This window comes from Crocodylus siamensis, chromosome 5 (assembly GCF_052110815.1).
Source record: "Crocodylus siamensis isolate JL-2025a chromosome 5, ASM5211081v1, whole genome shotgun sequence".
Lineage (NCBI taxonomy): Eukaryota > Metazoa > Chordata > Crocodylia > Crocodylidae > Crocodylus > Crocodylus siamensis.
This window is the reverse complement of record NC_143399.1, coordinates 121262134-121283905: the sequence shown is the minus strand read 5'-3', so window position 1 is coordinate 121283905 and position 21772 is coordinate 121262134. Positions and strand designations below refer to the sequence as shown.

Below are 21772 nucleotides of genomic sequence, written 5' to 3'. Positions count from 1 at the left end.
AGTTTTATCAGAAAGATTTACATATGGAGTCAGCTTTTGTCTTAACAAGCACCATACAATTCCCTCCTTGTCAAAACGAGAACCGCGCAAATGCAGCTTGTGCAGTGGCTATACTTGTTAAATTCGGACGTTCATCAATAGATTGTGAACAAGTAGAAGCCTTCCCACCCCCACCACCAAAAAAATAAAATAAAACCCCCAAAGTGTCAAGATAAGTTATACTGAAATATTTATATTGAAAGCACGATGCAGGGGAAATCAGAAATTGCTACTGCTGGTGGCTCTTAAGAATTGAAAATAATTTTTGCTAATTTTTATGATACTAAATAATTGCTTCTTTAGTAGAAGAAAAATAGTTACTACTCCGGTGTTTCATTTTTTTTCAGCTAAGGTACCAGTACATGTACAAGTAAGTGATATTTCCATTCAGACTGGATAAAGTTATTAGCTTCGAAGTTATTCACTTATTATTAAAAAAAATGGACATGTTCAGTATGAACAACATGCATTGCCAACTGTATGTTTACTTGTGAAGGACCTGCAAGTACATTTATTATTCACAAGTGTGGAGTTAAACCAAAGAACAATTGTGACCTTTTCATAGTTTGAGAGCTACTTTTTTTTTTTTTTTAAAGCCCACATATGACTGAGTAGAAAAACATTTAAAACTGGAGAACAGCAGACACTTGATGCACTTCAGCACAGATTTTCAAGTGACTCTTCATTTGGGATACATTCCTGGCACTTCCATAATATTTGATTTTCATACATATGACCAAAAGAACAAACATGCACCCCAAAACTCCAGGAATTAAGTTTTAAAGGCATACTAATCACTGGCTGGTTAACTTTGTAATACATAGGCCTGATAACATTGTGGTGGTAGGAGGAGCGGGGGAATAAAAAACAAAACAACACAAAAACCCAAAATAAAAATGGTCCTTCATTACAAACCTTCAAAGCATGATGCAGCAAAATAAAGATGCCCTTAAAAACTAAGGAACTGACTTTCAGACATACTGAGAACCTTCAACTTCAAGCCATGGAGAGCTGGAGATTCCTACTACCTCAAAAAAATAGACCCTAAGCTTAATTCCAAAACAAATGTTTACTTCTTCCACTAATAATATCATTTTTGCAATACAAATATTAAAAATAGGCTGAAGCAGCATTTAACTGAATGTCAAAAGTCAACAATCTCAAAGAAATACACCGAATAGGAACACTATGGTACCTAGGCTGTGGACAGACATTACAGTCATAGCACTGCATTTCCCCCCCGCCCCATAGCTCTATAAAAGCTATGTTATCCTCACAGGTGTGTCTGGTGGTGGTGGGTAGGGTGTTGACTTTGACAGCTGCTGCTGTTCAGCAGCTGCCAGCTGATCATTGACAGCCTACCCCTTTCTCTGAGTAACTGGACATCTGCAATTAGTAAACGAGTAGAAATGAGGCAGTAACAAGTAGGATGGACTGCTCTGACCAGAAGAGGGAAAAAAAAGTTCTTGCTAACATCTGGCAATAGTTCCCCATGGTGGGAATGACGACACTCTTAGAGGGATTTATCACTGAAGAAAGTTAGCTAAAACTTGCAGAACTGTCACTTCAAGCTACACTGGGATGGTGAAAGTCCTTGATGTTTTTCAATATTTTTTCCAGAGGTCCATGTGTCAGGAATTAGTTTGTCAGTGGTAGTAGCACCGGAGGCTCATGCACAGAGAAGCAACCCCTGTTTGGACAGAAATTAAATGACATGTCCAAAAATCACAAATGGTGTCTCTGTGGCAGAGCCAGGAAATGAAGTGAAGTTGAACCAAAAGATCATCCTTCTACTTCAGAAAATGAAAGAATGAACACCTGATCCGGGAGCCAACAGCAAGGACTCCTATTACAGCAGCTTTAAGATGACAGTAAATGGCCTTCTCAAATAAAAGTGTTATCCTAATTTAATGGTAATAAAACCATGTGCTCTACACTATAATATTGATTCTCTTTTTTTGTTACACAGCCATCTCAAGACATAGCAAACATGAACATTCTACAAAGGATTTAGGATCCTTCTCAACCCACTGAAAATATTCATCTTCAAAGTAATGGGTTAATATATTTAGTTCACATTTCAAACATCTATCATATTAAAATAGCATCATTAGAGCCCCAGAAAGCAACTTGCATTTAACAGGAACTAACCACCAAGCAAGGAAAAACTAATGTCCAGAAGACAAATTCCCCCTCCTCCCTGAACCACTTACTTTTTTTGGTGAGAAAAAAGTGTTGTAGGGCTTCGCTCCACGTAAGTCTGACATAGTATATGTATTTCAAGAGCACGAACAAAATAATTTGTTTGCATTCCCTGTGGTACTCTTTATACTTCTCTCTGTTTGGCACTGCTAAGTCTCTAAAGTCTTTGTTACAAAACGTGGTAGTGCTTGAGATGCTTTTCTAGCATCTCCTGCATGGCAATAATAAAAGAAGCAAACCAAACTTTAACATAATCAAAACCACATGACGAACACTTAACCTTTTCCTTGCTATTACAGAGAACAGGTGCGCAAAGCTTTGTCCCACTGTATGCTTCTTGATGTATCATATTTACTTAAAACCAAGACCAGGCTTTCCCCCCAACCAGCATGCAGGGAAAAATGCCTCATCTTGGGTTCAACTACTGGCCTGCGGGAGGCAGTGGTTCAGCTCTGCCTTTGGCCCTGGGCTGAAGCAGGGGCTGAGCCACTTCCTGTCCCGAGTCAGAACAGCTTGCTTGGTGAGAGCAAGGGAGAACAAAGCAGCATCCTTCCTCTCCAACTCTGCCCCCCATGCCAGTGCCTGCCCTCTAACCCACTGCCACAGGTAGCAGGAAGGTCAGACAGCAATGGGGGGGGTAGATATAGGGGGACAAGGGGCCTTGCTCCTAAGGTAATTTGTTTGATGGGTCTTTTTAACACTGTTGAATGAGTACCTTATGTGCCTCTGTGCAACCACCGCATTACTGTCACAGCAGCAACAATGCTAAAATGCATTAGAAAGCATCTTCTTTTTTCTGTGGGACTTTGCAGAGGACTCTTTGATTTTAAGACTGACAATAGTTCCACTGGATTACTGAACACATCTCTGCATATTTTCCACTTAATATTTCTATCTCCTCAGAGAGGGCTCAAAGTGCAACTACTAAAGAGAATGGATTAGTCTTTGGATTTAATGGAGCTCATCATGCAATTAGCACTAACACAAATTGTGCATAAGCCCAATCTTTAAACTAAACGTAGGAATTCTTAATCATCTGAATAGGGAAACCCTTGACTACAGCAATACTAGTGCAATGTGATGAAGTTTAAATCGACTCTCTCCAAGGGTGTATTATACATACACACACGCATATATGCACACAACACACCCTTCTCTCCCATCCACAAGAGGTTTCAATGGAAGTAAACTGTTTCGAAAGAATTAATTTCTGCACGGTCTATGCCACCACCAATTCTATTTGAAAATCTCCTTCTGCAAGAAGATCTTGAAGAGATTTACAAAAATCAGCATGTACTATTTTCCTACTGTAGTATAGGAAAACACTCTTTCCTATACCAGGAAAGCAGCAGCACCAGACCCAGTGATTCAGTGACAACCCCCCAAATGCACAATTGTACTTTAATGATACTAATCACCAAGACTTTATTTAGCAAGAAATCAAGGATTAGTAACATCTATAAACATATAGTGTAAATATATACTTATTAGAAATGGTAATGGGGGAAGTGTATTCAAGGAAGGCAACAGGATCTGGTGGATAGTGAACACAGAAAGTATTTTCACACATAGAATGCAACAGTCATAATTAATCTAACTGGGAAAAAGTCAAATAGCTTCAAGTACACATGGATTCAGGGAGACTTTCTACTGAAGTAGGTTTTAAATCGACTGACTGCTGGGTTCTAGCTAGTCACCAGTTCACAAAACAGTCCTCAGCAAGATTTACCTGGAAAAGCTAAGACTTTCCGAACCAAAGATTTAACAGGCATCTTGTGCAAATGCACCTGCATTTTTCTACACCTCATTTTGACATAACTTGTTTAGAATTACAGGTATTGATTGCTGTTACATAGATTTTATAGATGCATAAGTTTAGGACTGGATAGAAGCATGTGTAAAAATGTGTACATCCATGCTACACACATGAATTCATTCCCCCTCTTTTTGCTTGGAAAAAAAAAAGCAAACATTCAATGCAAGATACAGAATACTGTGATGATGGAGGGAAATACCTTAGCAAATATATTCCGATGTGTTTATTAATAACTATCATCAGCATTACTAAAGGTCTCAGCTATTGACTAGTAATACATAATACTAGTCAACAGCCAAGACATACAACCCCACAAATTATATATATAAAACAAATGTTTAAAACATCAAACACACTATTGGGCAACTCATATAGTTTGCAACTACTGTGGCTTGGTTGATGCTACAGCCTGGACACTGCTTAAGGTAAATTACACAATGTCTGGGCACAGATTGCCATAGTATTTACTCTTACTTCACTTAAACTGGACCTCTCAGTATTTACTGACTGACATTTTACAGCTTACAAAGCAATCTGCCTTTCTTGTCTGGTACTCTTCTACTACCGAATGCAATGCCAAACAGCTGACTATCTGGTTTCTAAAAATGGACTGTGCTGCAAACAGCATCCTGACAATTTAATAATTTGTCAAAGTAGTCCAACCAGTTATTATGAAGTACATATAGTAGGGTTCAGAGGTAAAGGTCGTCTACTTACTCACAAAGCAAAGTTAAAGTGCATCTGCTGACACTAAAAATCAGACAATTAAAAAAACATCCAAGACATTCCCTAGCAGACTTGACTTTAACATATGAATTCCACTGCAATTCTCACAACAGCAACTTCAGCTTCCTAAAAAGAATGTGTTTTCATTTCTCCTTTCCCCATTTGTTCATAATTTCTATCCTATCACTGCATTAGAGGTTGCTGCAACTTAAGTGAAACAGAATGTAAAATAAACTTGTTTATAGCATGTCAGACAGTAGAAATAATGCATCTTGCCCTGAAATACTATCGCTGAAAAATTATCTTAGATTTTTTTAAATAAATGTTTTCCCTAAGCAACAATGTCTTTTTTTTTTTCTTTTTGGCTTTTCTGGCACACATGAACAGCAGCTGCATGTAGTTTGGGCACTTAAATGAGATGATCATACCCTCCATATTTTATTTTTAGCTAAAACATGAATGAAAGGAAATATGCAAGGCCTTGTGTTGGAAAACTGGCCCTTCAGTCGCCTTAGCAACAGAAAATTTCCTAAATGATTAGTGTTCTCAGTGTTCAACTTTGATTTTTGGAGAAAAAAAAACTCAGCTCCATTAGTCTATATATCAAACTTCTTCAAGTCTGGGCATCCAAACTGTGGTACTCAAAGTCACTTGAGAAAATTAAGGGCCTGATCCTGTAAGGTACTGAGTGTCTTTCTTCATCGCTGACTTCTCTAGGAATTAAACATGGCCTAGAATGTGCAGTCTCCTCACCCCCATTTAAAAGCGGGTCCCCAAAACCTTTTAACAAATGTTTTCATGTTATGTGGGAACAATCTTGTCACTAATGGTGTGGGTCAGTTATTAGACTTAGAGCATATTTTCCTAGCAATATCCAGATATTGGTCCAAACCCCAACAAATGTAAGACCTCACTAACAGCTTTACGAAGAGAGACATACCTCAAACTGCTCTGCTCATCTAAGTTATCTTTACACACAATGAAGCAGCCAATACCTTGATTTTGGAACCTACATATCCTTCAATCTTCTCTCTCAGTTACTTTGGCCTCTTTAACCCTATATGTACTGTGGATACTTCTACCGCTCTATAGCATTCATTCAAGTGACAGGTTGAGAAACACCAGTATCTTAAGGGTTAAGCGAAGAACACCTTTATTTCAGCTTTACTACCCTCATTTAGCTAGCTTGCACCCTGTTATTTTCTAAGATTAGACCCTTTTTTAAAAGGCAGAAGGTTACGGCCTTCAATAGCACAGTATTTGTCTTTTCCCCTTGCCTTGAAGCTCTGCTATCCATTCTGGCCAGGAATGCCCTGTTATTTACAATATATTATTATTTCAGGGTTACCATCATCCATTCACAATGGTGCTGCACTTAATTGCAGAGTTAAGAGAAGGAATGTTCCTCTGTTTAGTACTTTACCTATCACCTCCAGTTGAGATCACGTCAATGCCTCTACAATCCACCTATAATTTTCAGAGGTGGATACCGTACACCTGTAAAAAACTACTCTTTTCTGAAAAGCAAGGCAACTACCTTATCCAAAAATTTAAGCGTTGCATTTTTATTCAAATAAATAAGCTTAACAGATATGTTTTTCATTTACATCCTGTATAATCAAAAGTTAACTTTAATTTGACCACAATACCTTTTTTCTTGTTTTAGGATGGTGCTTTGAAATGACAGCAGCATATGCCAAATTAAGCAGATTTTAGAGATTTGTGCAAGAAACTTTTAAAATGCCTATTTCCATCATGACTGATCACATAACATTGTATTTTTTTAAAAATCTCAGTACCATACAACAACCTGAAAAGTTCTGAAGAAGGTTCCTGGAATCAAGAATCTATAAATATGCCCCCAATTTAAAAAATAGTTACATTTTAAGGCTATACTTACATAATAGCCCCTTGGATGCTATACTATAAAATGCCCTTATATCCCTTTATGAAGAACTGATTTTTCTCAAAACAAATATAATTAAGAAAATGGAAATTAACAAGAAGAAACTTCAGTTCTGGAAGGCATTCATATTAAGCAAAGTACTAAAGTAGGTGCTTAACTTTAAAGTTAACAAGAATGGATGTAGGCATATCTTAAGTGCTTTCTTGAACTGAGGCCATAAACTATTAGAATTGTAGATTTATTATGTAAACCAATATAAGTAAGACATTCAAGAAAGAAACAAAAAGGATCCCTCACACTTTCTGAAGTGACAATGCATATAATGTCGCTGGAGGCTGCTGTTAGAAATGGCAACACTCCATTCCAGGTCCTTCTGCAAATACTGGATTCTCTTTTCTTAGGTCCCAGAGTTAAAAATGTGGAGATAGATGGTGAGAACTCACACTTTTCTAGACACCGCTTCTATAAGCAACTCAGACATAACTGTACTGAGGGAGATTCTCAAGGGTTTTTTCTTCATACTGGAGAGCGTAGATTTTGACTTCTGGTTTTAAACTAAACTTTAAACGCAAAACCAAATTGATTTACCAAAGCAGTCTCCATATTATGTACTGCTCTTGAATCCAACCAACTGAAAATGCAGATCTATGTGACCTCTCCATGCAGCAATCAAAAGATTGGATAGGATTTCAAAAGATAAACTGTATAACATGGCTATTTTTTTTGCTACAACCTTAAAAATAAGTTTATTTCTTTTTGTTTATTTGTTTTTTAAATACAGAAGCAAGTAAAATTAAACAACAAGGGTCAGGTCTTTAATACAATAATATTATCTATCATATGCCAAGATGTCTATTAAAGTTTCCCTGAAGAGGAAAGTTTCTCAGCGAAGTATGGAGGCATTAGGAATCCGTATACAATTTCCAAGAGGCAGGAATATAAAACTACCTGTCAGGTAATCCAAGATAACCAAAGAGATGCGTTCAATCCTTAATTTTTTTTTCTGTTCAGCATCAAGTGAATCCAAGTTATTTCACCACTTGACAGCACTTCCAAGTTCTATTAATTCCCAGTTTCTCTCCCCTTGTCACCATGTCCTGCATGAAAAAGCCTGACAATTTTGTTGTTGGGAGATAATCACCAAAAGTCTGTTCTTTGGTGGCTAATGCAGACCTGGTCAGACAACCAAAGCATTCAGAGTGTAGTTTTTGTTTGTTTTAATAAATAAATAATTACTATTGGTAATAAGTTGTACTACTGATAAAAAACAGCAGGATTACTAGTTCATGCTTTCTGAATGCAAGGCAAATTCAATGCATTTGGCTCAGTGCATCTAGAACTATGAATATTCATTTCTAATTTCAAAAGGGTCCCAATAATGTGTTAAAAAATTAAATGATTATAATAAAATTGCATTTTCTTGGGGTTTTTTTGTTTGACCCCAAAATTACATGAGCAGAGAATAGTTAGCCACATTAATCTGAAGTCATAAGGAAGGCAGAATAGATATGCACCTTACAGACTAAATCAGAGATGCCTAAACTTTTGTAAGCAGTGGCTCATCATCAGATGCTATGCATCTTCTAGGATCTAGTTTCTAATGTGAAAATCTACCCTGCTTTCTGTCCAAAATAGGCATCAGAAAGGTAGAGGGCACTATTACTTGAGACTTCATTATCTGCAAGTTGAGAATCAAAATTAATTCTACTCAAAAACAAATAATGTGAATGTAATAAGACCAAAATGCCTGAAATGAGGGTTAATACTACAAGTACAGAATTACATGTCAATCCCCATCGTGATTTGTGATTTTACAAATAAGGTGTCAAGTTCTGAGGACACTCTTGCCTAAGAAACAGAAAGGCAAAACAAGGCTTAAAGGACAATGGATCAATTGCCCCTTTGCCTAAGTTTAATTAATTCATTTGGCAGGGAAGAAATCAAGGCAGGAGATACTAGGCATGTTAGAACAGAACACTATGGATAAAATTCTGTTCTTGCCCTCATTTTAAGGGCAGATGGAAGTCCCAGGGGGAGAGAGAGAGAGAGAGAGTGTGTGTGTGAGTGAGTGTGCGAGTGAGTGATACATATATCTATTAATTTGAATTGTAAACTTTGTTCAAAGAGGAAGGGAAGACAGACCTACCTTTTAGGATATAACAACTTACCTTTTTACCACCTGTTACAAACTGTTTGCAGGGGGATTTCACAAACTGAGGGTGAACTGCAACAATCTGGATTTAATGTGGGAGAAAAATAATTCCTGTTGAAGTTATTAAGCATTATAGGGACTTCAACTGCAACAACACCACCTGTTTTAACTTTCATATTAGCTAAACATTGCCATATATAGATTATTACAACTACATTCCTTCTACTAGGTGACAAGACATAAAAATGTTATTTTCCTATTAAGAGTTACAGGGAAGCTTCTAAACAGTGAATGGGCTATTCTGAGCTACACCTGTCAGCAACATTGTGATGACTGTTCTTTCCACAAAACAAAACCTTACATCAAACCAGTTGGTTTCCTTTTTTCCCCTACAAGAACTCTTTCTGACCCAGTACAGACATTACACTTTTACTGGTATAAGTGATAGGAAACCGGTCTATACCCATGACAGAAGTTCTGTTATAGAGACCTAGAACAGAAGTTCAGTACGCAGACCAGTTTAAAAATGTCAGAACCCAGTCCAAGATTCGCCCCCCTCCACCAAAGGATGAATGTGTTCACTACCCATCTAAACTATGGCAGTTACAGGAAACCACATAACTTAGATTAATTCCACCTCAGGCTTTCTGAATGTCTATACCTAGCCTCAGAGAGGATACCTAGGTCTTCACAGAATCCTACTATTGCTGGGAGCGGCATAATGCGATGAGGAACTCAGGGCACAGGGACACTGGCAACATCCAGTTGCCACCATGCTGCTGGCATGATCATGACTGAGCAGCTGATGGTGGCAGCTATTTTCTTTTGCACCCCTTTTCTCCCCCCAACAAGTTGGCACCTAAGGTAGTTTCTCCTAATTGCCCCAATCTAGTGATGTCACTGACTGCTAGCTTCTGATGGCTAGCCAGTTACACAGATGAAGTTAAGAGAACAGTAATTTAAGTTCTTCCCTCAACAGAATGTGCATCACCATCGTGATGTCACCACCCACTGCTTTCTCCCAGGGTAAGTTTAAGATTATAATCAATTCAAATACTGACCTAGCAGAACCCTCAAAATTTATAATCACAGACTTACAAGAAGAGAGGAATAAGTTAAGACAGAAAACAGCAGATGGCTGACAATTTCCCCTTATGTTTTGCCTTTTGTATTTGAAAAACTCAGTGCTACTTTCTACAAAACCTAGATCAACTTTTCCCCGCAACGTAACCAGATCAGAAGTTTTTATGCTAACGCAGCAAACCATTTTCAGGTGATCTGAATATTAGCACAGGGAAGAAGCATTACTTTATTTTGCAGAATAGGAGTCAGCATGATCCTTATGTTATTAAAGACAAAAATGCTGCAATTTATTAAGGATTAATTAAAAGTACTTACTTTAATAGGACAGTCAAATGTTTCATGAAATTCTTCTCCCGAATACAATCCACACACCTGTACCTAGAGAGGTATTTTTAAAATCAAATCAAAATTACCTAATAATAAATTTCACAAGGGAAATAATGAACATAATGTCACTTCATGACTGGAAGATAAATGCAAGAGATCACACACTTTACTTTAAAAATGCAGTAAACGTAACAATTCAGAGTTATCCTAGGCTTACTTGAAATCCATTAAGGTATCTTATGAAACATTTTCAGCAGTATAAGAGTGCTTCCTGGCAATTAAGTTTTTACAAGCGCTACGAGTTCCCTATGCTCTGAGCTGAGCACTTTTGTTAAACAGATACTGATCTGGATTAGAGATGAATAAACTTAATAAAACTAAGTGGAACATATATTAAAAACTTCTCTGAGAAGGAATTGCCTTTTTTCTTCTTTTTTAAAATTATCACAGTTAAACTTCAAAGATTTTTTTTTATAATACTTAACATTTTAAAAAAATTCTGAGTTATAAAGCAGAAGTAGAATGAAAACCAAGCACCATGATTTTTCCTGACTTCATCTAAAAACATTTCAGCTTCTTTCCCTTACACACAGAAATCATTGTATGAAGCCCCTCCCTGCCCCTTTTAATTACTGTGTAATAAAAGTTTGTAAATGGGGACTGGTTTGGTCACAATAAATGTTTTCTGCGCTTTAAAGAATAGAGCAAAGACAGACACGCAACAGAAGAATTCTCTCAACACTAATTAAATTTAAATGGAAGGTGAGAATTGTTCCTGGAAAGATGCAGATGGTCAATTTAGAATGGAATAAATGAGAGGCAATGGAAAACTTTTTTTTAAAGAGTTTACAAAAGTCCCTACAAGTGCTATAATCCTGGAAAAGTAGTGCAGCATCAGACAGACCAACAGCACATGTTCGTGGTTGAGGGACATTTGAGGCTCTGTAAAAGCCAGACATTGTAACGAACTCTCTTCTCAGCTTCCAGCAAGCATCATGTATACTCAAGAGACCCAGTATCAAGCAAAAGGAATATAAAGGATGCTCAGAACCCAAATTAGTACAACAGGATGATTCTTTTAAACTTTAATTAAATTTAGACTTAAAAAAAAAGGTTACATAGACTAAAAATGAAATTCCAGGTCTGTTCATGAACCCCACTTCTAAACCCTAGTACTTACTTATTTATACTCTGGATTATCAATTAACGAGCTACACCCAGGTTTATTTAGTTCAAATGCTATTGTCAATGGACAAAAAGGAATTATTGGTCATATATGTAACGCTATGCAGGGAAATCAGAGGGAATAGCGGAGGCACTAACTAGTTTCCTTGAGAAAGGAAATTCTGTCAACAAATTACATTCTGCCCACAGTAGGACACAATTAATCTAACAGGCCTTTTCCAGCTTTGTTATCTACAGTTATTACAATCCCCAATGAGTCTTTCAGTAGAAAAAAAATAAAACAAAGAGGGAAGGGAAGTACATAGTATCTAGAGGAAAGTCAACAGCAATAAGCCAAAGGACATTTGGTTCAGTGTCTCCATGGCAAGATTCACTGGAATGCTACATTATGGAGGACTCTACAGAGTGCCTGGAGACCAGCTGTTACCAACCAGTGGATCTCAATTCACCAGCAGATCCTGGAGCCTCTTGGAGTCCATCTGAGACTGGGGTGGAGGGCTGAGTGCCTGCATGCATGCACGCATGTGCCCCAGCCCAGCAGATCAGTCCGTGGGGGAGGGAAAAAGTGGGGGCTAGATAGAGGCCCCCACAGTTAGGGACAGTACCACAGAGGCAGGAGCAGGGGTGAGTGGGGCCCTGCTGGGTGGGACTTACCTGTTCGGGAGGCATGCCCCCAAATAATTTTATCTCACCCCCCCCAACTCCCTCCCCACAGATTACCTGCTGGACTGTGGGGGGGGAGGGGGAAAGAGCTGGGGCAGCACACAGAAGATCTTGGGTTGCTTTTAAATGTCAAAGGTGATCTCCTACTTTAAAAAGTTGGAGACCACCGCTGTAGACACAGATGTGGAGTAAACTGGCCATTAGGTAATCACCGATGGCTTTAAAAGAATATAATCAGAAACAGCAGTTGACTAAGAAGCAAAGTCATATTTGGCTTGGCAGCATGTCCAGAAGACAGTCACACTAATGTCATTTCAGCCACCTCATCTCTTCCTACTCAGCTCATTTCTTGGACATTTCCTAAATATTATTACCAACTTTGGTCAAACATGACTTATTCACTGGTGGATATACAGTCTATACCACGCTTTATAGAGTGTTCCATGTACCAGCCTGGGCCAACCTACCACTCCAGAGGAATGAAAATCAATACCTAGATGCAGTGAGACAGCATCACAGGGCTCCAATTATGTGGTATAACTGAATATATGGTTATACACAAATAAGACTGAACTGTCTCTAAGCCAACAAAATCTTTTGGTTGTTGGGGTTTTCTTGGAAAAAGGGAGACAAATGAGAATGGCACTTCATGCAATAGAGGAAACAAAATAATCAAGAGGCAGAGGAAAGGAAGAAGTTAAAAGATACAAATCTTTTACTCACTTAGGAAATCTAACCATTTAAAACCCATGCATGTACACTAGCTTCTCATATTTAAAAGTGAAAAATCAAAATTAACATCAACAATAGATGAAATAACTATGGCAACTAGAATGATAATTCTCCCATTAAAGTACTGCACTGCACGTAACAGTACAAGTTTTCAACATTTATATTTCTTTAAGAATTTGGAAGCAAAATGGATCCAGTTAACTAAAGGGAAAAAACAACACCGCATAAAATGTAAGTTATCATCATGTTTACTCAGGGGACCCTATAGATCAGTTTATTACTTCTTAATGTCTTTTATTCTACAGAGAGAAAGTGATTCTTTTGAAATTACAACGCTATATTGGATTTATCTAGTTCTATTTTCTTTCTCCATTTAGTTTATCACATTTTTTGGGTAGTCTAAAATGGAGGTCCCTACATTTTGCAAATCCTCTGTATTTAAGTTTTTGCAGTACCTCTCTTCCAACTTTACAGCCTTATTCTGGGCCTTAATTATTACAATAAATGTTACCTTATGTTAAAGTGGGTAAAAAAGAATGGTCAGAGCACCATGTCAAGACTTCCTGATTTTGCTGTTTCTTTAAGCGAACACGTTCCAGGTTTCAACATCTAGCAATGGAGTCTCACGGAGTATTTTGTTATTCTCTTGGTTCTCACGAAAGTCAATTGTTATTCTCTTCCCCTGACCAATTCAGAGGAAGTGCTCTCTCTCAGTCAGAAAAGCTGATTCAATGACAGAGTGTGGGAGTAATAAAGGAGGAAAATGAAACAGTAATAAATTATGCAATTTAGAGCAAGAGAAAAAGCAGTTTGCATCACTTAATTTTCATCCAAGGTGAACTGCCTTCTTCTCTCTTTGTGTAAATTGACTTCTGTTTGAGGGTAAAATTGCTCAGTGTGTGATGCAAATAACTGTCTTTTGGGCAGCCCAACAAAACCACACCAGTTCACGGAAAATTCTCATGACACTATATGTGCTTCAAAAAGCTGCATCATCTATTTTTATCCAATGTTTATTTAACAGAACCAAATTATTTCTCCTTTTGATAAACTCTGTATACAGAGTTACAAATCTCAACAGGTGTTTTTTACCTATAAAACAACAAGAAAGATATGGAGCTCTACAAAAACATCCTGCCAATGTCTTACTTGTGGTAAAGGATGAATGTAAGAGTGACAGCTACAGGAACCTAGCTGAGGCCTTATTTTAATAGGTTTGCACAAAAGGGCAAATATAGTGCCTAGCTTTAAGAAAGAGAAGAAGGAAGATCCAAGGAACTAAAAACCAGTCAGCCTCATCTTGATCCCTAGAAAAATCATGGAGCAGGTCCTCAAGGAATCCATTTTTAAGCACTTGGAGGAGAAAAAAAGTGATCAGGAACAGTCAGCATGGATTCATCAAGGACAAGTCATGTCTGATCAACCTGATTGCTTTCTATGATGAAATGACTGACTCTGTGGATGTGGGGAAAGCAATGGACACAATATACCTTGACTTTAGCAAGGCTTTTGATACGGTCTCCCATACCACTCTTGCAAGGAAGCTAAGGGTGTATGGGCTGGATGAATGGACTGTATGGTGAGCAGAAAACTGGCTGGATCATCAGACTCAACAGACAGTGATCAATGGCTTGAAGTCTACTTGGCAGCCGGTATCAAGTGGAGCTGGTTTTGTTCGATAGCTTCATCAGTGACCTGGGAGATGGCATAAAGTGCACCCTAAACAAATTTGCAGATTACACCAAGATAGGGGGAGTAGTAGATTAGCTGGAGGATAGGGCTAGGATTCAGTGACCTAGACAAACTGGAGGATTGGGCCAAAAGAAATCTCCTGAGGTTCAACAAGGACATGTGAAAAGTCCTGCACTTAGGATGGAAGAATCCCATGCACGCTTGGGACCACCTGGCTAAGCAGCATCTTTCCAGAAAAGGACCTGGGGGTTACAGTGGACAATAAGCTAAATACGAGTCAAGAGTGTGTACGCTTGTTGCCAAGAAGACTAATAGCCTACTGAGCTGCTGTTAGTGTGCTGTCAGCAAATCAAGGAAAGTAATTATTCTCCTCTATATGGGACTGGCAACTGGAGTACTGTGTCCAGTTTAGGTCCCCTATTACAGAAAGGGCAAGTTACAGAGAGTCCAGCAGGGGTGGAGGGGAACAACCAAAATGGTGGCGGGGGCTGGGGCACATGGCTTCTGAGGAAGGGCTGAGGGAATTGAGCTTATTTAGTCTGCAGAAAAGAAGACTGAGGGGAGATTTGATAGCAGCCTTTCACCATCTGAACGGTGATTCCAAAGACTATAGAGCTAGGGATGCGCAAAGTCTGGCCCATGGGCTGGATAGGGTCCATGGCAGACTCCATTTCCCAGCAGCCCCTGCCCACATTGCTGCAGTCTCCATGGAGACCCCAATCAGGGCAGTGCTGTGACAATGCTAGGCCAGGGTATCTATGCAAACCAGCCCCAGTAGTACTGGCAGCATGCGCAGCTGGGTGGGGAGCTGCTCCAAGGCCAGGACTGGGATCTTGCAGTGGGACAGCACGGTCCGGAGCTGGGGCAGAGCCATGATCCACTGCTTGCATGTCCCTGCCCATCTCTTGGACCACAGTCACTGCTGCAAAATCCCAGCCTTGGAGCAGCTCCCTGCCCAGCTATGTGCCCTGCCAGCACTGCTGGGGCCAGTCGCTATGGAAACCCTGGCCCCACACTGACACAGGACCACCGCTCCTGGGGTCTCCATAAAAACTGGCTGCAGCACCACCAGCAGGGGCTGCTGGGAAATGGAGTTTGGCCACTGGCCGGGTCTGCCATTTTGGCCACCCCTGAGCTGGACTGTTCTCAGCAGTGGTAGATGACAGTACAAGGAGCAATGGTTTCAAGTTGTAGCCTGCATTTCTATAGCACATCCTTTTGTGGGCTGAAGCTCACTTTATCAGATGCTGTGAATGTATGTGCACAAAACAGAATACAAGGAGAGAGAAATTTTCAAGGGAGAAGGAAGTAGGGGGGCAGTACTGGGAGAGGCAACCAAAGTAGGCAACCGTTGATCCTCTGGATCATGGCACACATGTAAGAGGTCTGGTCAGGTACCTGATGAATCTGCTTGTACAGAGTCTTGTGACTATCATACCAAGACCTTTGACACATAAACCTATGCAGGAGTATGAAGGAATGGAAGCTCCCCAAGACCTACCATCCCTCCCCCCTCCTTTAGACCACTGAGACACAATTCAAAGGCCAGACCAAGTGCTGACATTCAGTGCCTCAATGCTTAGAGCTTCTGTCAGACAGCAATAAATAAGAACTGCTGCTGACTCCCTAAAGCCTCAGAGACCACTCTGAAGTCAGCAATGGGAGTGTCCATGGAAGTTAGCCCTGCACTTCTTCCTGCAAATGATATCAAATCAGTATTCATTCATTCTTTCATGTAGGGATTGCCTTGACTGTCCAAAGTAGACAGCAGAGGGGCACTGTGAGCAGGTGACAGCATATATAACACTGGTAGAGTTGCAAGCAACTGAACCTCAGATGTCATAATCCATGTTTTATTTGGCCCTGTAATGATGTGGTCTGTATTGATGCTGGGGCACAGCAGACATCTGTGTTTGATGCAAGGCCTTACAGTCCCAGAGAGAATGGGAGTTAGGTAGCCTGCTGCTTTAGAGTTGTGATTGAGATTGGAGCTGCTTGTAAGCCAGGCCAGTTTTGTCCCAGGTAACTACTTTGAGATAGTCATCCTTTTCCAGAACAGGCGTGGAGGTCCTTAATGATGCGACTATGGTGTTCAAGCTGTGGGCTGTAAGGGGGCTCTGTTGTCATTGTCTGGGTTGGTACTGTAGCAGATGAGAGCAAGTCTGAGTCTGGCTTTGTTGATTTGAGTGGCTACAGTTTTGGGGTTGTTTTGTTATTGTAGGATGCTCTGCTCCAGGTCCTTTAGGTATGTATTCTAGTCAGTGGGATCAGAGCAGATAGGGTTGTAAATAGAGCATGGCTGCAGACAATGGATCTAGCCATGGTTGGCGGTATGGAGATGGGATTGTAAATAGACTTTGGCTGTAGACAATTGATCTAGTGTAGCTGGCAGAGATCAATTGGTTTCCAAAACCATGCACTTTAAACAATAGATAGAGCAGACTGAAAAACAAGGTGTCCACCTGGGGCTGGAAGTCCGAAGTAAAGGAACTTTAGTCCACAGCTAAATTGCTATGGAGTATTCCAGGCTGTACAAATGGGAGAGAAAACAGATGAGCTAACTTTGGGATGCTAAGGCTTCTCCAAACTGGCTTGGGAACAGAGGGACTCCTTAACCCTTTGGAGGTAGCAGGGGCTTCTTGCTGCATGGCCTTTGTGCCTCACTAAATGCTTTTATTGAAAAAGAGTGGTCTTGCTTTACTGCTTGGGACTTTGAGGTGAGCACCTTTCTCCTTTGAAGAGAGAAAATTCCTCTTCTGGAGCTGAATGGTTAGCTCTAGAAGCAGAGTTGTAGATAGCCAGGGAGGACCAGGGACTGAATGGCCAGGGCCCCAGAGCTGGAAGGAGTCAGGGGTCTTCCCCACTCTAGAAGCCATGCCTAGGCTGGCTGCAGGGGGTACTCAAAAAAGACCAGACAAGACCAGGGCCTCAAGTAAGCACTCCTCTGGGAATCCGTGACAGGCTGCCTCTACTTTCAGTGATCATCCTGCAAAGACTTGCACTGTGAAGAAATAAGCAAATGTGAGTAAGGATCTGCACCCCGGGCAAAGCCAGCTGCTATGTTGCCAGTACAGGTGATCCAAGCACCAGTCCACTGCAGCAGCTATTTTTGCATTCCCACCCCCAAAAAGTAGAATCTGGGGTTACCTCTGTAGGTGATCGTACATGTCTACAGTTTACTTCAAGAGAACAATATGCTCGAGGAACATCAACCACCATTACTCATTCCCCGCCATCTACTGCTAAGGCACTTTAATAGCTGCCATTGCCTGCAGCCTACCCCAGGATATAACTGTCATTCTGCTTCAAAATATACACTGGTGTACAAAACTCATGTAAATAACCCCAGTGTACATCTGCCTGAGGTCCAGACCTTAATACAGTGGACAATCAGAGCCTTAAAGACTCTCCCTGCCCAGAAATTTTATGCAGATTTACAAACACTACAGCAACCATTTTGGGTGGAAGCTACATAAACAAAATGGAAAATACAGTTCCTGACTTAACATAACACTGCCTGTTAATGTAAGTAAAAGTGCTTAAAAAAAGAGAGAGAGACAAAGCAGGTTGGATATATATGTATCTTTGCTTTCTGCACCCCCTGCACGCACTGAATTCTGGTTGCATTCTCCCAATATTTCCTGCTGATTCTTTTGTAGATCAGCACCACTTTTGAGGTAAGCTCAAAGACGTTGGAAACATCCAATTCTTTGAAGTCTCCAGATGAACTTTTACCTGCTCAGCATGAGGAGACGGTAATGCTCCTGGTCTGCACAAAAAGTACTGAATACTGCACTTGAACTTCAACCTTAAGTAGAAGGGAGCCAGAGCAGCTCTGGATTTTGGAAGAGGTCACGCTCCCTTATGCATTAGGGCACCTAGTTTGACCATCTGAAGTAACAGGAACAAAAACTTGACCCAGCAGAACTATTACCCACCCCCCCAACCCCAGTAAAACATAAAATATGCTTTCTAAAGGAATGTATTACACTACACATCAGAAATAAAACTTGTTTTTATAGAATCACAGAAAGTTAGGGTTGGAAGGAACCTCAGTCCAACCCCCTGCTTGAAACAGGACCATCCCTAACTAGATCATCCCAGACAAGATTTTGTCTAGCTGGGTTTTGAAAACCTCTAAGGATGGAGCTTCCACCCCCTCTCTGGGTAACCTGATCCAGTATTTACTACCCTCCTAGTGAGAAAATTCTTCTTAATATCTAACCTAAGCTTCCCTTGCTGCAACTTAAGACCATTGCTCCTTGTTCTGTCATCTGCCACCACTGAAAACAGTCCAGCTCCATCCTCTTTTGAACCCCCCTTCAGGTAGTTGAAGGCTGCTATTAAGTCGCCTCTCAGTCTCCTCTTCTCTAGACTAAATAAGCCCAGTTCCCTCAGCCTAAGTCATGTCCCTCATCCCCCTCATCATTTGTGGCACCCTCTGCTGGACTCTCCCCAGTTTGTCCACATCCTTTCTGTAGTGGGGGCCCCAAAACTGAACACACTACTCCATATGTGGCCTCACCACTGCTGAATAGAGGAGAATAATCACTTCCCCTGACCTACTGGCAACACACCAACCACTGCAGCCCAGGATGCTGTTAGCCTTCTTGACTACAAGGGCGCACTGCACTGCGGGCTCACATTCAGCTTATTTTCCACTGCAACCCCCAGGTCCTTTTCTGGAAAGATGCTGTTTAGCCAGGCGGTCCCAAGCCTGCCCTGGTGCATGGGATTCTTCCATCTTAAGTGCAGGACTTTACACATTTCCTTGCTGAACTTCAGGAGATTTCTTTTGGCCCAATCCTCCAATTTGTCTAGGTCACTGAATCCTAGCCCTATCCTCCAGCTTATCTACTACACCCCCCAGCTTGGTGTAACCTGCAAACTTGTTTAGGGTGCACTTTATGCCATCTCCCAGGTCACTGATGAAGCTATCGAACAAAATCAGCCCCAGGACCTACCCACGGTCCATTTCTGCAGAGCTGCTGCCCAGCCAGTCAGTCCCCAGCCTGCAGTGGTGCATGGGATTGTTCTGTCCTAAGTGCAGGACTTTGCACTTGTCCTTGTTGAATCTCATGAGACTTCTTTTGGCCCAATCCTCCAATTTGTCTGGGTCACTCTGAATCCTAGCACCACCCTCCTGCATATCTACTACTACTCCCAGCTTGGTGTCATCTGCAAACTTGCTGAGGGTGCACTCTACACGATCTTCCAGGTTGTTGATGAAGAAAGTGAACAAAACCAGCCCCACGATCAACTCCCCTTGATCCTGGCTGCCAACTAGAAATCGAGCCATTGATTACTACTCTCTGAGCCTAATGCCCAAGCCAGTTTTCTAGCCACCTTACAGTCCCATTCATCTAGCCCACTGGTCTCCCCACATCCACAGTGCCAGTGCTTAGGCTTAGGTCAGTCATCTTATCCTAGAAGGCAATCAGCTTGATCAGGCATGACTTGCCCTTGGTGAATCCATGCTGATTGTCCCTAATCACCCTTTTCTCCTCCAAGTGATTAAGAAATGGATTCCTTGAGGATCTGCTCCATGATTTTTCTGGGGACTGAGGTGAGGCTGACTGGTCTGTAGTTCCCTGGACCCTCCTTCTTCCCTTTCTTAAATATGGGCACTATGTTTGCCCTTATTCAATCATCTGGGACCTCTCCTGACTGACATGAGTTTTCAAAGATGATAGCCAATGGCTCTGCAATCACATTAACCAGCTCCCTCAACACCCTCGATTTCATTGCATCCGGCCCTATGGACATATACATGTTCAGCTTTTCCAAGTCGTCCCTAACTTGTTCTTTCACCACTGAGGGCTGCTCACCTCTTTCCCAGACTGTTCTGCCTGGTGCAGTAGTCTGGGAGATGACCTTGCCTGTGAATAATGAAGGAAAAAAGGTATTGAGTGCTTCACCCTTTTCTGCATCCTCTGTCACAAGGTTGCCTCCCCCATTCAGTAAGGGACCAAGACTTTCCCCGATTCTCCTCTTGCTACTTAGATATTTGTACTAACCCTTCTTGTTACCCTCCATATCCCTTGCTAACTTCAATTGCATTCTGGCCTTCCTGACTTCATCCCTGCATGGACGAGCAATGCTCTTATATTCTTCCCTAGTTGTGTCCAAGTCTCCACTTCTTATAAGCTTCCTTTTTGTGATTTAGTTTACTGAAGAGTTCCTTGCTAAGCCAAACTGGTCTGATGCCATACTTGCTAGTCTTCCTGAACATTGGGATGGTTTGGTTCCTGCACTCTCACTAGGACTTCCATAAAATACACCCAGCTCTCCTGGACTCCTCTCCCCCTCAGACTGGCTTCTGAGGAGATCTTGCCCATGAGTTCCCTGAATGAGTTGAAGTCTGCTTTTCTGAAGTCCAGAGTCCAGGGACTCTGCTGCTGTCCATCCTTCTTTTCCTCAGGATCCTGAACTCAATCATTCCGTGGTTACTGCTGCCCAAGTTGCCATCCACTTCTACATTCCCCACCAATTCTTCCCTGTTTGTGAGCAGCAGGTCAAGAGTAGCACAGCCTCTAGGTGGCCGCTCCAGCACTTGCACCAGGAAGTTGTCCCCCCATACTCTCCAAAAACTCCCTCGATTGCTTGCACACTGCTGTACTGCCCTCCCAGCAGATGTCAAGGTGATTGAAGTCCCTTATGAGAACCAGGGCTTGGGATCCCATTTTCAAGAAGGGGAGGAAGGAGGACCTGGGCAACTATAGGCCAGTTAGTCTCACCTCCATCCTTGGCAAAGTCTTTGAAAAAATTATCAAGGCTCACATTTGTGAGAGCCCGGCAGGGCAAGTTATGCTGAGGGGAAACCAGCATGGGTTCGTGGCAGGCAGATCATGCCTGACCAATCTAGTCTCTTTTTATGACCAGGTTACAAAACGCCTCGACACAGGACGGGTGGATGTCGTATACTTGGACTTCAGGAAGGCCTCTGATACGGTATCGCACCCCATACTGGTGAACAAGTTAAGGGGCTGTGACTTGGATGACTGCACAGTCCAGTGGGTGGAGAATTGGCTGGAGGGTCGCACCCAGAGAGTCGTGGTGGATGGGTCGGTTTCGACCTGGAGGGGTGTGGGCAGTGGGGTCCCGCAAGGCTCGGTCCTTGGACCGATACTCTTTAATGGTCTTCATCAGTGACTTGGATGAGGGAGTGAAATGTACTCTGTCCAAGTTTGCAGATGACACTAAGCTATGGGGCGAAGTGGACACGCCGGAGGGCAGGGAACAGCTGCAA

The 21772-nt window shown here is 41.4% G+C and overlaps 1 protein-coding gene across 2 annotated transcripts in view; it reads right to left on the bottom strand.

Moving 5' to 3' along the window:
* The window catches only part of VPS41 (VPS41 subunit of HOPS complex), a 160037-nt gene that overhangs the window by 78255 nt on the left and 60010 nt on the right, over positions 1–21772 (bottom strand). For both annotated transcript variants that reach the window (XM_090050094.1, XM_090050095.1), the window contains exons 6-7: positions 10240–10302; positions 8858–8923 (exon numbers count right to left, since the gene is read on the bottom strand). In XM_090050094.1, coding sequence (XP_089906220.1) covers positions 8858–8923; positions 10240–10302 — 129 coding nt within the window. The remainder of the gene's footprint in view (positions 1–8857; positions 8924–10239; positions 10303–21772) is intronic.